Raw genomic sequence first — 15,050 nt, 5'->3', positions numbered from 1 at the left:
TTGGTGTTGCGGCAGAAAAGATGTAATTTTAGTACAGTGATATCTCCTTGACCTTCATTGAAAAAATTCAATACTATGCTTTTTACATATACTTGGAATCTTGATTTTACACATTACATTACATCAAATAAAGATAGATAAATAAAGTGAAATAACTTGCAAAGGGATTTGAATGAATGTGAAGTATTTGTAGACAACACCACTGCCAGTGCCTGTACTGACATGTAACATTACATCTGATTCAGCTGTCAGAGTGGGTACGCACTGTCAGAGTTCCAGTCTCTCTCAAACACAGCCTTCAGTTGCTGGTGGATGTTGTTGTACTTTGTGTTACCATAGAAACCCAAGGCAGTATGATTAAGCAGCAAGCCAAAACTAATGTTATCCTCAAAGTCATCCTTGGTCCAGTCAGACGTCCCTGTAAGTGGAGGGGAAGAGTAAAGTGTTTAGATCTATAGCTAAGTTTAGATGTTTAGAAGTTCCTTCTGACTATAATGGCTTTAATAAAATTTAGATACATCAATACCTCCGTACCCAGAAGTATAAATGTGGGTTTTCATAATCTATATCAGTATATATTAAGAAGAAACAATAGTACCTGGCCTCAAACAATTTCTGAGCTGACTCCATGCATCTAGTCACACACGATCCTTCAAATTCCTGGTTGAAACATAATAATGCTTACCAATAAATATGCTGTCTTCAGAATACACATATCTGCTATTGTTTGGGCCGCTGGGAGTTTGGCCATCAGACCCAGTAATGTTGAACAATTTCTGAAATTAAAGAAGTTTTCATTTTACAGAAATAACCGCTGGTGTCAAGTAACAGATTGAATCAAAATCATATGAATTACATAAATGATCAAGTTATTTACAAGGTCAAGAGTGGAAATTGTTAAGTTACACTGTGTTGGAAATAACAACTCATCAAACATTGGTCAACCGATTGAAGGAAAAGTTCGCGAGTTGTTCACGCACCACGTGAATGTGACCCCCGCCCAGCCCATGTAGGTTTGACAGGGATTGTAGATAGCCGAACATGTCCGGAGGTGTGTTTTTCCATGCGCTCACAAGGAGGCGCACTTGTATCGCCCGTGATAGTGTAGCTCTGCTCAACGCCTCCTGAAGTACCGGCCAGTAACTGAAATGGGGACAACATTAACACAATATTAGCCTCCAGTTTGCTTATCCCCTGCTTATCTTACTAGCTATGTTGCAATATTTTGAACATATGCAAGCGCACTATTTTCAATATGTCATTGCACTTTACAAGCATCCGTACAACAATCATGTAGTACCTAAGGCCGTCTGTGCGTGAAGAAGGCAGGTAGTCCCTGACGGATATGTCCAGGTACTCCCGCGCGCTGTTGATGACCTTCAGCACGGCGCCCAGCGTTGAACTGTTGTTTCCTGGGTCCAACACAGTCGGAGAGACCTGCGGACAAGTCATGGGCAGATAGACGTCACTACGAGCGGCATATATCGACATCAAATGTGTGCCTTTTATGCAGGCTCAATGACAATGTTATAACGCGTTATAGTGGAAGATATAATTCAGACAACAAACGTCCTCCAAACGGCATAGCTATTAGACCGATCCCATAACCCTGCTCATCTCCGTCAAAACGTAGAAATACAACACTAAAGCATGATGATGCAGGTGTTTGGAGGACGTACTGCCACCACACCACCCACCCCCCATTGGCGGAAGCGCTATGCTGCATGCTGTCATTGGCTGAGCTGCTATGACGGACAGTTAGGATTGATCTTTTGAACGTCGATTGACCGTTCAACCATAGAGCGGAGAACGCCTCCGATCTCCACCCTTCAAAACTGCAAATTCGTTGCCTGTCCTTGGTACTGAAAACCTGTTTGGTGACGGATGCAGTCACACGGATCTTGTAGATAATCATATTTCAAGATGCATTTTGGTTAAAATTTCTCACGTATGTTGATAACAAAAATAACTCAGGCCTGCAAGAACTTGAAGACTAACCGTGACTGAAGCCGTGACGTTGTGCTGCTGGTTTAGGCACAGGTGCATGGGGCGGGCCACGCTCTGCACATGCGTTCCTGAAGCCGCAAGTTCCCACAGGTTGGAGAACACCTGGGTCACGTCACGTGCTAAACACGTGCAGTTAGACACCACAACTCCAAAGTTCTTTCTCTTAAAAAAAAAAAGAAATAGAATATTTCAACATTTTGTGGCAATAACCAATATAAATAAACACTATGCCTGATCTTTTAACCTTCCGTCTCTCTGCCTGTCAATCTTTCCACCCACGTGCTGTCTACATAGTCTCTCCAGACAAACAGACGCACAAACCTACAGCTCAGCCACCCAAAACAAAAACGACTCGGAGGAACGGGGATGGCGGAGTAGACTTACCTGTGACAAAGATCTCCAGGAAAAGGCGGCGCTTCCCAAGTAGAAAGTTTTCTCGTCCGCCACAATCAGGTTGCCATGGACACGACTTTGTTTCTTCAGCAGATTGTCCAGAGCGACCCCCCTGGCCGTGGCCACCCCCCGCCGTACTAACGTGCTGAGTTCTGACGGCGAGGCTACTCTGTCGTCATACAGGATCCTTATCCGGACGCTGCGGGTCGACCCGGCAGAGATGAGCTCCTGCCACAGGCGATGGCCCTAAAAAGAAATTAGTGCAAATTTAGGACAGACATGGTTCCGTATGATTCTGGTCGGGGAGGGAAAAAATGGGATACTAACTAGACTATGTTTTGCACGTCATTATGAGAATTTTAAAATATCGTGGCACGATTACTAGTTACGTTCTCTAGAATAAACTCCTCAAATCTTCCATTGACCTGTGTGACGTCCGTGTCGTTTTGAACGGGGTCGCTCCCCGCCAGCAGGCCCCACGAAGAGGACACGATGTCTAGCGTCCTCTGGGCGGACCTCAGGACCTCCAGCCAGCTGTCGGAAGTCCTCGGCAGACGTGAAGAGTTCTGCCGGAACGTCACGCCGCCAGGGAGTGTCTCTACGTAGGAAAGGCTGGGAAAAGGAGAAAAACGCCCAGGGGTTTAACACGTCTACACGTGAACCGACCGAGTTTTGAGACACAAATGGAAGATGTTGAGGATTTGAAAGAAGTGTGCGCAGAATATTGCAGCGAGATTGTAGATGTCGACTGTGTACTTCGATAAAGGTTTATCTAGATTAATTTGCTACTTTAGACACCTCTTAACTGTGCCAAGTTTCGAAGGAAATGTTCTTGTCCTGATGTTACAATATCTGACTTCGCTAAGTTACATCTAAGGGAACAAGGAATGGCAAATGTATCAAGAGTCAACAGTCAAGTGCATAAAGCAAGAAACTTTTTCTGTTGTCAAACAACATGTATGATGTCGCTAAGCCCCTGTTTAACCACCCTCTTCAGATACATGGGAAACTGGAGAGTTCTGAACAGGTGACGCGGAAATGACATAACCCTAGACAAGCAGATAAACAGGAATATACAGGAAACCTAGACACAACTTGATACGAACCACAATGTTACATAAAAATGGTGTGTCCAAATGTGTCCCAAAGTTACGTTACCCTGGTACTTTGTTGCGAGTTGGTGCACCTGGCGGCGGACATGTTTTGGGTAGATGTTATTGAACCTGACAGCGACAGTTTTTCTGTCCATAGCGCTTACTAGATTTACCTATAGTACATATGGAAAATATATACAGCCTCACCTACACCCCTGATCGCACAGACATCGCCTGCTCCCCTCCTCCGGCGGCTGCTTGTCCTGTCCTCCCGTCGCCACCATGACGGCCACCGTGATCATCACCACCAGGAACAGCAGCACGATAACCGTGCCGATAGTCGCGGGTTTCCTGCGCCCGCCCTCCTCAGGCGGGTAGTTGATGCGGAAGTTCCAGGTCCTCTCGACGCTAGCCAGGCTGACCGGGGTGGAGGTGATGGAAGAACGCCCCACGGAAGTGTAACTACACGCGTCAACATCCAGGGTGAGGGAATTCTTGTGATCGCGTCCCGGCATTTTGTCGAAGGAACAGAACAATCATAGTCAATACTGACCAAACCTGTCTTTTAGAAAAGTACACATGAACTTTGCTCTTTTGCGTGACCTTCAGACGTGCGTGCGCAAATAAAGCGAGGAATGAATGAGTCATATATTAATAACAAATACTGGCACGGCACAAGGGGCCGAGAGCTTGGTTTGGAGTTAAACAATCCTTTGCAGATTGACAAAACTAATGCTGTTAAAAACACGTTATTCCTGTGTCAAACCCAAAGTGCTCTATGCATCAGAAATTTCGGGGTCATTCGAGACTTCAAGAACGTTTTTAGGACAAATACTTTCAGACATTCCTAAATGAAAACCACAAATCGGGAAGGCACATATACACACCGCCCTTGTCACTTTGTAACTCGAATATCTAAAAAAATGGATCAAACAGCGGCGTGAACTGACCACCCGTCGATGAATTGACATGGCCTAGAAGCAAAGCTTTGGCCTAGAAGAAAAATTTAATTTCAAAAAGAAAAAAAATCACAGCAGTCAAGTGATAGAATGCAAGTGTACGGGTGGAAACTATCATTTTATTCTTGCACTTTGTGTAAAACTTCAAATGAAACTCAAGGAATGACAATACCTTTGAAATTAAGAAACTGAGGGAATGTATGTGATGTGCATGCTGCTTTACATCTGCTTACGCGCAGATAAGGGCTCTCTAAAACAAACCGAATGTTGTATAATTGAATGTAAAAAAGTAAACTTCCAATATTCCGGAAGTAACAACTAAAACAGCTACATAGCCGAGGATTCTTAACGAAAGTGGAACGTTTAACAGAAACAAAATCAGTTTTTGAACAGCTCTGGCAGCAAGGAGTAGATTTGTTCTCAAAGTCAGACCAAAAATACATCTGAAAAAATATATCAAAAGATTCATAACGGACGTTTTGGATGATAAAGCGATGTGTTAATTACCTGATAACATTGTCAGATAAAACTCTGGTTCAAACCTTGCATTTTAGAACTGCAGTATAAGATTTAAACATTAGTCCTCTGGTCCAAATACTTGAGGTGCCTCCTTCAGAGCCACGCGGACCAGTTCTTCCCAGTACCAGCGCTTGATGTAGCTCCCGCGTTCCTTCTCTTCTTGTACAGCCTTGGTGAGGGTCTTCTGGATGTCTTGCAGCTCTACCAGACTGAGTCCTTGTGTGTCCGGTAACTCGTAAGATGTGCGATCGGGCACGGCAGCGGTAATGTTCTTAAGAACTGGGTACTGGAGAACTTTCGGGGCGGCGGTGGTGAGTTTGGCTCGAAGGGATTCGGCATGAGCGAGAAGCGTTTCCGCATAGTCTCTCTCAAAGTTGAGCTCTGCCCACAAGTTGTCGACTGACGACATCACCTCTTCATACTGTGGGTCTTCTGCGTCCTTGTGTTTGGGCGATGGGGTAGTTGTTGTAAGAGACGATCCTCCTCCTTGAGTAGACGTTGTCGTCTGGCTGCATGTATCCGCGACAATGTTGTCGGGTGTTTCCGTCTCTTTTCCATGGACGACTGAAGGAGTGCGGCGCTCTGAGACATCGCCTTCTCCGGCAGCAGGACGTTTGTCTGGGTTTGAGGCTGGGAGGCCGAACGCCGAGCTTGTGGAAGACTCTGTGCTGACGTCTGCGGCGTCGCCGGCAGCGGAGGGCGGTGAGCTGTCCTTGCTGCTGTCGGCCGATGGTGCGCCCGGCTCTGTTTCCTGGGAAACATTGATCTTCCCATTCTCCGGTTCTGCTTTCTCTGGCAGCTCCGTCTTGACTGTCCTCTTGGAGGTCTTGAATGGGTCTGAATAGGATAAACGCACATTCTATAAAGCTGCCTTAACAGACGTCCGTTCTTCGACTCTATATCTATAGTAAAATTATACTGTGTATGTCATTCTTATGACTTTCATCTACTGGATTTAAAGGAAACAGACTTTCTGACAGACTTGCTAAAACGCGTCTCTCTGTTTGATAGATCCCACTGGTTGAGAATTAGCTAAGGGTCAGTACAGACTAAGAGTGTGAGAAATGAAGGAGGGCTCACTATGCCGTTAGATAAACTCTGTGACTTAAACTGCGAGCAAAAAAATGAGATGATTTGTTGCTCATTTTTCTGCCCATGTCTAGATCTACGCAATCGAAACAAAACTGATTTCATCGATTTAGGCACTTGTCTTTCTGGAGTGGGTTGATAAATGGCAAAAGAAACGGCAAGTCAGATGTAAGTGAAAAGAAACATGAGATACCAATAATGTGCAGAAAGAAAACCCGACTCCTCTTACCTTGACCCTTTGGTATCTCACTCTCGATCTCCCTCTCCTGATTGTCGGCAGCACCGGACACGTGAAGGAGCGTGACGTCCGTGTGACGAGAGGAACGGTGCGTGTCGTTTGGCGGGACGTCCATGTCTTCGTCGGCACCAAACTTGTCCGCTGTGTCTGAAGTTGAGACGACTTCGTCCGAAGTTGAGGCTGTGTCTGACTCTGTGTCTGAAGAGTCTTGTTTGACGTCTGCGATGTCGCCGGTGACGGATGGTGGACTGCTGTCCGCAGCGCTGTTGTCTGGGTGTGCGACCGGGTCTTTTTCCAGGGAAACTGCCACCGCCTGCAGCTCCGACAGAGTTTCTGGCTCCCCTTGCGCTGATACCTCAACGGTCTCCTCGGGAGCCTTAGTCACTGATACTGAATAGAAGAATATAATGCTGTATGTAAACTAGTGTCTGTAAACTAGTGTCGTTTTAAACAGGCTTTCTATGTTTGAATGTTCCCACTGGTTGAAATACTTAGGAGCTTTTCTTTCTGGAGTGGGTTGATAAATACTTGCAAAAGGCGGAAAAGGAAACGAGTAAGGCAAGTCAGATGGAAGTGAAAATAAACTTTAGACACCATGAAGATATGCAGAAAGAAAACCAGACTCCTCTTACCTTGACCCTTTGGTATCTCACTCTCCATCTCCCTCTCCTGATTGTCGGCAGCACCGGACACGTGAAGGAGCATGACGTCCGTGTGACGAGAGGAACGGTGCGCGTCGTTTGGCGGGACGTCCATGTCTTCGTTGACACCAAACTTGTCCGCTTTGTCTGGAGTTGAAGCTGAGTCTGAAGAGTCTGCGATGGAAAACAAGCGAACAGAACGAGGCATGTTAGATGTAAGTGAAAGGAAAGACTTTGGATATTTTTAAAAATTTCTAATTACCAATCCTGTCCAAAAAGAAAATACGACACGGTCGACTCCTTCTACATGTACCTCGACCCTTTGGTAGCTCACTCTCGACGCCCATGTCTTCGTTGACACCAAACTTGTCCGCTGTGTCTTGAGTTAAGGCTGTGTCTGAAGATTCTTGTTTGACGTCTGCGATGTCGCCGGTGACGGATGGTGGACTGCTGTCCGCAGCGCTGTTGTCTGGGTGTGCGACCGGCTCTTTTTCCAGGGAAACTGCCACCGCCTTGACCTGGTGATTCTGCGCTGGTCCGTCTCTCGCTGATACCTCAACGGTATTCTCGGAAGGCTTGGTCACTGAGACTGAATAGAAGTTTACAATGCTGTGTGTAAACTAGTGTCACTTCAGCAAGACATTTAAACAGGATAAAATAGACTCAAATGCTTTTAATTTCTTTCCTTCAAAAACGTCCATTGAGAAGTCATTTTCATATATATCCTTCCCCTCTGGTTCGAGAAAAGCCTGATGTTCACCTTATCAAGAAAAGTATCTTATAAGGCCATAAAGGCTTAACATACAAATTCATCCTATATAGAGACAGAAACAGACACTTCTTACCTTGGGCTTGGTTCTGTGTAGGCTGACTTTTCCCCTCCGTGCCTTCGAGAGTAACGGACGCCTGTAAGAACACTTCCTCTTTCCTCCGCCCGCCTTTGTTGGGTCGGTCCATGATGTACCACCACTTCTGCGGTAAACCGTCCACTGACTCTAGTGCGGCTGCAACATCTATGGAGAGCTCACCGACTGTGGTGTCCTTGCAGCGCTTCGCCTTACGGAGTTTCAGAACCAGTTGGTCTGTTGGCGACCCGACAAACTCTGTAGAATACTCCCAGATCAGTGCATCCGACTTTTTCTTAGCGGTCTGCACCTTGTTCTTGCCATGTCGTATTGTGACTAGGTACTTGCCCTGGCTCTGGCGACCAACTTTGCCCTCGTGGACAGTTACGTTGAGTTTTATCCCGCCGCTCTGGCTCTTACTGCCAGGTCTGAGCAATGACAGCACGTGTACCACTGAAAGGAACGCTGACGCCGTCCTGTCGAGAAAACCCATCTTTTCATGGGAAATTCACCTTGACAAAACGCGGAGCTCGAGAGATACGTGCATATCCTCGGTGAACAGTGGCGTTGTGTTTGGTTGCTGTGCTACAGCGTGGGTGCTGTTCTGGAACATCCCCGACAATCGCGATCGCTCCGTGGAACATATATTCTATAGAACATATATTCTTGACCTTAAGTGACCCCCGAAAAACGCCTATATCTTGTTTGTTGCTTGCCGAAATCGTTGGGATCTAGGAGGACATATATTGAAGGTTGATATCAATGTTTTATTACTGCGATAACCATAATTTAATGCTGTAAATCAGTGGTTCATCATTTTGACAAGTTCATATTTATTTCACAGATGGGCCAGGTTTTGTGCATACTACAGCATTTCAATTCACACATACCTGTGTATGTTGAGAAAACGCATTCTGTATCAAGGAAGCCAAACAATGTGCAAACTATCGTTTATTACATAGCTTATTTGATGTTTAATTGCTACTCATTGTACATTATGCAGGGGTGAGACATACATGTACCTGTTTTCTTCATCCCATCTACATGTGCAGTAATCTTATCTAAAAATTAGGAAAATATCTTCCGTAAATAATTTCATCAGGTTGGAAGATACTTAGGGTATAGAATTTTCTTCTTACACAACCAGTAAGGTTCTCACCTGCTTACGTTTCGATGTCTATCAGACACCTTCCTCAGAGCTTCTGACTGGAGTTCTGCAACTCGCCGCTATTTAACGTCAAAGTAGGTGGCGCTTTTGCGGCGAGAATGCAATCCCAAACGTGGCTGAGCTTGGATATTGGAGAAACTGGCAGGACCTTTGGCAAAAGACTGGAAGAACACAGAAAAGAGGCAGACAACAGTGAAACCGTAAGATATACACGCTCCCAGAAACAACAAGCACAAAAAGAAGAGAAGAAATCGGCAGTCACAGACCATGTTGCCAGAAACAATTGTGTGATAGACTGGGAGGGAGCCAGGGTCATAGATAGGGAGGACAACAGAAGAATCCGTTGGATTAAAGAAGCAGTCTGGATAAGGAAGTCTACCCCAGTGATGAACCGGGACGAGGGGGGATACAAGCTCAGCCACGTTTGGGATTGCATTCTCGCCGCAAAAGCGCCACCTACTTTGACGTTAAATAGCGGCGAGTTGCAGAACTCCAGTCAGAAGCTCTGAGGAAGGTGTCTGATAGACATCGAAACGTAAGCAGGTGAGAACCTTACTGGTTGTGTAAGAAGAAAATTCTATACCCTTAGGAAAATATCTTGGCAGCATAACAAAAACATGTACACTGGGACCTTAGAATAGCTGCTAAATTTTCTCTGATTAGGAAAAAGAAGACCTCGTTCATGCACTGTCACATTAATACAGGATACAAATTTGATAATCTCAACACACACAATTTTGTTTCATAGGCATAGCAACAATATCTTTAAATCTTCAAAACATTGTAAGCACCCAACATATCAAATTTAAATGATTATTACAAGATATCTGAGATTCCAAAAACTCTTGGAAATATATATAACACAGCGTTCACAACGACTGCTGACAAATTTACTTAACATTAACAGAAATGTTACCAGAAATCCTACATGACATAAAAGATGGGTCACACTTCTGAATATTGCAGCATTAAGTGGCTTCTTTCATCTCTCCTGGGAGTAGTGATCCAGGCTGAAGGCATATGGAGAGTTCCAGTCTCTCTCAAACACAGCTTTCAGCTGTTCCTGCACGCTGTTCTTCCCCAGCTGCCCTGACGTCTGGTTGACGACCAGTCCGATGCCGCCTGTGTTGATGAAGTAGTCAGCTGACCAGTTGGACGTGCCTGGAGACAGAGTACCACGTGTTTTACTACGTATACCAGAATGTGAACACATGTAGAACAGCAGTAAAGAAAGAAGTGTATTCTACATTCGATTCCTTATATCTAGAATGATTCAATACAATTCACTCATACACACTCTCTATCTGGATTATTGTGTGACCGTTAATGGTCCATGGTTAGAGAATTTCCCCAACCCATGTGCTGTCTTTTAACCATATGAACACATGCACACACAGACACACACACACACACACACACACACACACACACACACACACACAGACAGACAGACACACACACACACAATTATACCTCGATACACTGAGGTAACAATTCCTCTTGCAGTGTCTCACCTATGTATGCTACTTGGTCAGTGACCATGTATTTGTTGTGGTTGACCCTAGTATACTCAAACTGCTTTTCCACATCAGGATAGTCTGGAACCTCAAAAAGTTTCTGCAACACAAAAGACATCAGGATCAGGATATTATACAGAAACAATGGGTCTGCAGAAGATACACTAACCTTTAACCTATAAAGTCATTAACCTTTAACACACTGAAATAGCCAATCTATTAGACTATATTTAGTTACCAGGTTATAAGGAGCAGGGAGTAGGTTAATTGCAGTCAAAATATTTTCTGTTATGACCTCTAAAAGGGCACTGAAAGAACATCCGCAACTCATGTTGATACGAGTGTTATATCATATAAATACACTGCCAAGTGTGACTGGACTTACGACGGATACACTAATACTGAGGTCCTTTGAAGTGAAGTTCAGGTCCTGGAGGGACCAGAGGTAGCGGAAGCTGACCGGCGTGGTGTGGTTCCATTTGGATGCCATCAGTCGGACCTCAACATGGCGGTCAAACGCAGCTCTCCTCAGCTCATCATCGATAACAGGCCAGTAACTGACAACAGACAGGGACAAACATTTCCCAAGGTCACATCAATTTGACTTGTTGGTTCTTGTTTTTTTTGTTTTTTCAGAGAATCAATGAAGTGGACAAGTGTAAAAAAAACAGGCCTTGTGATTGCATCAAATGCTACCATAGGATCCATAATTTCAACATATTAGGCTGGATTATACAATGTATTTCAAACAATCTAATTTTGAACTCTCCATCAAACTACTGCAATGTATGTATGTATGTAATACTATGTAAATCATGTATGTATGTATGCACTATCTATTTATCTATCCATCTATCTCTATCTCTATTGTAATGAAGTATGTAATGAAGATTAACTCACATGTTGTTGTTATACCGGTACAGAGTGGTTGCAGCGTAGTCCATCACTGCGATGTACACAAACTTCTGCGCTGATCGGATCACGCCCACGATGGCGTCAACATCAGTGGTCCTCCCTTTGGGACAGAACTCTGGGGGAGCACTCTGCACAGCAACAACAGGTGGGACAGTGAAGGAGGGTCAGTGTTCTAGCCAGAATTTGTCTTTTCATCATTCGACGGAAGTTTGCCGCTTATGACAGAGAAAAACCGTAATCTTTTATGGATAAAATTTGGCGTGTAAAGGTAAATATTAGATAAAGAATACTACTTAGTATATCATTAAGTTAAGCTTAGTCTACCAACAAAATGTACCACTCAAAATGCAGGAAATAGTGTTTCTTAGGGTCAAGATTTCAAAATTCGCACCAGCATGCACCAGCACATGCACCAGCACCCCTCCTAGGATTGACATAATGTTTGTCAAACAAAATTAAGATGACAGGAAAAATTTCAGACTGGCTAGAACACAGCTCCGTATGCACGGAGGTTCAGTTTGGAGTTGCATTTGTGTGTTCGCACCTGTAACTCATGATCCTTCTGACGGATTTATTTGAACTAAAGTACATGATTAGTGAACTCCAGACCTTCATCAACGCGAGGCTCCGCTATATACTCGGGATCTGGTGGCCCAGGAAGGTCAGTAACCGAGACCTTCTGGAGATAGTAGGCCAAGAAAGAGTGGAGATGACCATCAGAAGGCGTAAATGGAGATGGATAGGACACACGCTTAGAAAACCCCCAGAATCCATCACTAGAACTGCCCTTGACTGGGACCCCCAAGGGAGACGGAAGAGGGGAAGACCGCGGTTGTCCTGGAAGCGAGGTGTCAGGAAGGACCTAACAGCAGCCAACACCTCATGGCAAGAGGTGAAGAAGATCGCAAGGGACCGAGGGAGGTGGAGAGCTTTCACTGAAGCCCTGTGCTCTAGGACGGGCGAAGAGGACTAAGTCAAGTAAGTCACATGATTAGTGATTAATGTCCCAAAGAAACATTGAAATTTGGCTAACTTTTCAGGTATTTCAGGCAAAACAATCTGACATCCGTGCTGTATGTGGTAACTACTACATGTATTAACAGCTGTTGACCACTGTATGAGTTAAGAGTTGTAATCTTCAACCTACTGATAAGAACGTGTTGGTGTTGGTCCCGTTGAATGCCACCTGTACTGGGGTTTGTAGGTTGTAGTTAGTCTGGTACGCAGCCGGCCATGAGGATGGCAGTTCAGCGCCAGGCTTGCCCAGGTCCCAGTAGACAGAGAAGAGCTTGCCGACATCCTGAGCCAGACAGGGACAGTCCTCAATTACTGCTCCCAACTCCTTCACCTGGTAAAACAAACAAACAAACAAATGTACAAACAGGCATGGCAGATAGGAATATTGATGAAATCTGATGCTATTGTCACAGGAAAAAGTCCCATTGCAAGTGTAATTATTGTGCATTGTCCTATGACATTGTATTTCTCATACCACAGCATGTTATCTACAATATGTGCAATGTAAGGAAAAAGTTAATATCATTATCATGATGGTAGTTTTTAAAAATCTAAACTAACTTAAAGTATTCTTCAGAAAACTTTTTAAAAATCATATACCACGAGGACGAGATGTTCTATTTAACAATGTCCCTGCTACCTAAACCCCAAAACCAATACAAAATTGGTACCAAATGGCTACCTTAGCAGCCTGAAGGTTAAAACTTAACTGGTCTACATGTGTCGAGCTCCTCACCTGAGTCAAGGACCTCCAGTCCATGTTTGCACTCCCCACGTAGAAGTGCCTCCCGTCCACGGTGATCATCTTGGTGTGCAGCACCCCTCCCCAGGGGTAGAACCTGCTGAAGTTGAGCGACCTGACCTCGGCAGCCCCCGTCTTGGCGAGGAAGGCCGTGTCGTTCTGAAATATTCCATCATGGATGTCCTGGGCGATCCTGATCTTCACGTTCCCGCCTTGACCAACCCGCAGCAGCTCATCGTAAAATTCTTGGCCCTGCATATTGAAAAAGGCATGTTTTAGAAATTCAACCAAGAATAAAAGATCTCAGTATTTTGAGTTGTTGTGAATTTGTTGTGTAAATTATTGTGAATTTCTGGAAGATTCTGTACTTGGTATTATGTATTTCCCCACTGGCTTCCATAAGGCAACAGCTGATTTTACAGCAGGAAACTGAAGACAGAAAATGAGGTAAGCTTTGTAATTCACTTCCTCCCAGTCTCCAACCCATAGCATGACTTCCAATTTGACCTTCCTGTCAGTCTATGGTTACACCATTCTCCCTGACTTTCTGTGGCTCTACTATATTCAAATAACAAATGGGCAAACAAACAAACCCCTACCATCATGTCACAAATAAAACAATAATTGTTGCTCTTCTGTATCTGTATCAGTATAGCCCTTTGGTGTAAGTAACACATCAGCTCTTGAACTCCAGCTGCCTGTCTCACAACTAAAGGACAGAAGGGAGGTGCATGGCTATGGCCATGGTACCCACCTCATTTGCTGATTCATCATAAGCAGGGAGATCTTCTCCCTGGAGTGTCCAGTAAAAAGAGGCAATGTCTATGGACTGTTGTGCCTTCTGTACCAGCCCCATCCAGGCACTGTAGGTGGATGGGTGGGCGGGTGAGCCTGCTGCATACGTCAGGTTCCATGGAATGCTTTCTACAAGTGTAAGTCTGGAGGAAAGGGAGGTCAAAGGTTTTATCAACTTTGATATCATCTTGTATTAGCTAATACTGTACTGGTTATACTGGTTGCATGGCTGAATTATAGAACAATCTTCATAGCTATCAAAACTTATATTATAATGCCCCAAAAGTTGGGATGCGTCAGACCTCAATACAATTTTTCTGGCCAATATAATATGCGGAAGTGTACTGTACATAGTACAGTTATCAGTAGTTTTTTTGTGAATTTATTGGCACAACAAATTTTACAGATCAGGTCTGTCAACGGACCTAGGACAGAAACTAGGCAGCCTGAGAGCTTGTTGTGACCTTAAAAATAATTTGTGATTTTAATCACAAAAAATCTACCCACTTGTTTCCTGCAACTCAAATTGCATTCAAATACTTACTAAAACAAAGACACAAGCAAACACACACTGAAAACATTACCTCAGAACATGAAGCTAACTAACACTTTTACAGTCTAAGTGACATACTTGCAGGGGTCATTACAGATAGGCTGGTTGTCTGTGTTCCATGAATAAATAGCCACTATGGAGGCAAGGACAACAGCTCCAGCTAACAGGCCCAGCGTCATCAGGCATGTAGCAGGGTTTCTGTGGAAGGGGACCGCCTTCTTCCTCACGTGAACCTGGCAGCCATCACTGTTATTCAGGGGTGTGGTCTCCATAGGTCTGTCGTCTTCCTCAGACTCCATAGGTTTCTTTGTGCCGCTCTTTCCACGGTGAAGTGGCTGCAAATATCTTAGAATTAGTTCACATTCTAATTTGTTTGATGACAGAAAAAGGTCATTATTATAACATATCTGAGTCACTAAAGATTATTGTCCTTTATGCCAAGAGGATGAATATTAATTTCACTTCCCATTAACATATAACATATTAAGCTCATATTGAAGGACAGATTACTTATGAACTTATGAATGTATTCAGTAGTAAAACCAACATAATATTACC

At 44.3% G+C, this 15,050-nt stretch overlaps 3 protein-coding genes across 3 annotated transcripts; all 3 read right to left on the bottom strand.

Annotated features, from left to right (window-relative positions):
* Nucleotides 1–122: 122 nt before the first annotated feature.
* Nucleotides 123–4,025, bottom strand: LOC109475016 (phospholipase D3-like). Its single transcript, XM_019775545.1, has 8 exons — nucleotides 3,702–4,025; nucleotides 2,826–3,012; nucleotides 2,392–2,646; nucleotides 1,999–2,169; nucleotides 1,301–1,437; nucleotides 981–1,143; nucleotides 686–776; nucleotides 123–418 (listed from the first exon to the last, which is right to left on the bottom strand). The coding sequence occupies exons 1-8, from the start codon at nucleotides 4,007–4,009 to the stop codon at nucleotides 249–251; spliced, it is 1,482 nt and encodes a 493-aa protein (XP_019631104.1). The 5' UTR covers nucleotides 4,010–4,025; the 3' UTR covers nucleotides 123–248.
* A 1,005-nt stretch (nucleotides 4,026–5,030) lies between these two features.
* On the bottom strand, nucleotides 5,031–8,857 carry LOC109475036. The gene is made up of 3 exons (XM_019775578.1): nucleotides 7,786–8,857; nucleotides 6,291–6,683; nucleotides 5,031–5,809 (listed from the first exon to the last, which is right to left on the bottom strand). The coding sequence occupies exons 1-3, from the start codon at nucleotides 8,276–8,278 to the stop codon at nucleotides 5,031–5,033; spliced, it is 1,665 nt and encodes a 554-aa protein (XP_019631137.1). The 5' UTR covers nucleotides 8,279–8,857.
* A 687-nt stretch (nucleotides 8,858–9,544) lies between these two features.
* LOC109475037 (phospholipase D3-like) lies at nucleotides 9,545–14,822 on the bottom strand. The gene is made up of 8 exons (XM_019775579.1): nucleotides 14,571–14,822; nucleotides 13,899–14,082; nucleotides 13,139–13,396; nucleotides 12,533–12,733; nucleotides 11,371–11,513; nucleotides 10,856–11,027; nucleotides 10,468–10,570; nucleotides 9,545–10,114 (listed from the first exon to the last, which is right to left on the bottom strand). The coding sequence occupies exons 1-8, from the start codon at nucleotides 14,789–14,791 to the stop codon at nucleotides 9,936–9,938; spliced, it is 1,461 nt and encodes a 486-aa protein (XP_019631138.1). The 5' UTR covers nucleotides 14,792–14,822; the 3' UTR covers nucleotides 9,545–9,935.
* Between the last annotated feature and the right edge of the window lie 228 nt (nucleotides 14,823–15,050).

The sequence above is a fragment of the Branchiostoma belcheri genome, unplaced genomic scaffold (assembly GCF_001625305.1).
Source record: "Branchiostoma belcheri isolate BF01 breed outbred unplaced genomic scaffold, Haploidv18h27 scaffold32, whole genome shotgun sequence".
NCBI classification, from domain to species: Eukaryota; Metazoa; Chordata; class Leptocardii; order Amphioxiformes; family Branchiostomatidae; genus Branchiostoma; species Branchiostoma belcheri.
Note: the sequence above shows the minus strand (reverse complement) of the source record. Positions and strands in the feature narration are given on the sequence as shown.

What these genes read in the sequence shown, in the direction of transcription:
- LOC109475016 (XM_019775545.1), bottom strand. Translation starts at nt 4,009, where the DNA reads ATGCCGGGACGCGATCACAAGAATTCCCTCACCCTGGATGTTGACGCG. An exon ending in GCGGGGGTCACATTCACGTG is followed by an intron (nt 777 to 980) that starts GTGCGTGAACAA and finishes CTTTAATTTCAG; the next exon opens with AAATTGTTCAACATTACTGG. An exon ending in TGAAGACAGCATATTTATTG is followed by an intron (nt 419 to 685) that starts GTAAGCATTATT and finishes CTCCACTTACAG; the next exon opens with GGACGTCTGACTGGACCAAG.
- LOC109475036 (XM_019775578.1), bottom strand. Translation starts at nt 8,278, where the DNA reads ATGGGTTTTCTCGACAGGACGGCGTCAGCGTTCCTTTCAGTGGTACAC. An exon ending in TACACAGAACCAAGCCCAAG is followed by an intron (nt 6,684 to 7,785) that starts GTAAGAAGTGTC and finishes ATTCAGTATCAG; the next exon opens with TGACTAAGGCTCCCGAGGAG. An exon ending in TGAGATACCAAAGGGTCAAG is followed by an intron (nt 5,810 to 6,290) that starts GTAAGAGGAGTC and finishes TATCCTATTCAG; the next exon opens with ACCCATTCAAGACCTCCAAG.
- LOC109475037 (XM_019775579.1), bottom strand. Translation starts at nt 14,791, where the DNA reads ATGGAGTCTGAGGAAGACGACAGACCTATGGAGACCACACCCCTGAAT. An exon ending in ACTGGAGGTCCTTGACTCAG is followed by an intron (nt 12,734 to 13,138) that starts GTGAGGAGCTCG and finishes TTGTTTTACCAG; the next exon opens with GTGAAGGAGTTGGGAGCAGT. An exon ending in ACACCAACACGTTCTTATCA is followed by an intron (nt 11,514 to 12,532) that starts GTAGGTTGAAGA and finishes GTTGCTGTGCAG; the next exon opens with AGTGCTCCCCCAGAGTTCTG.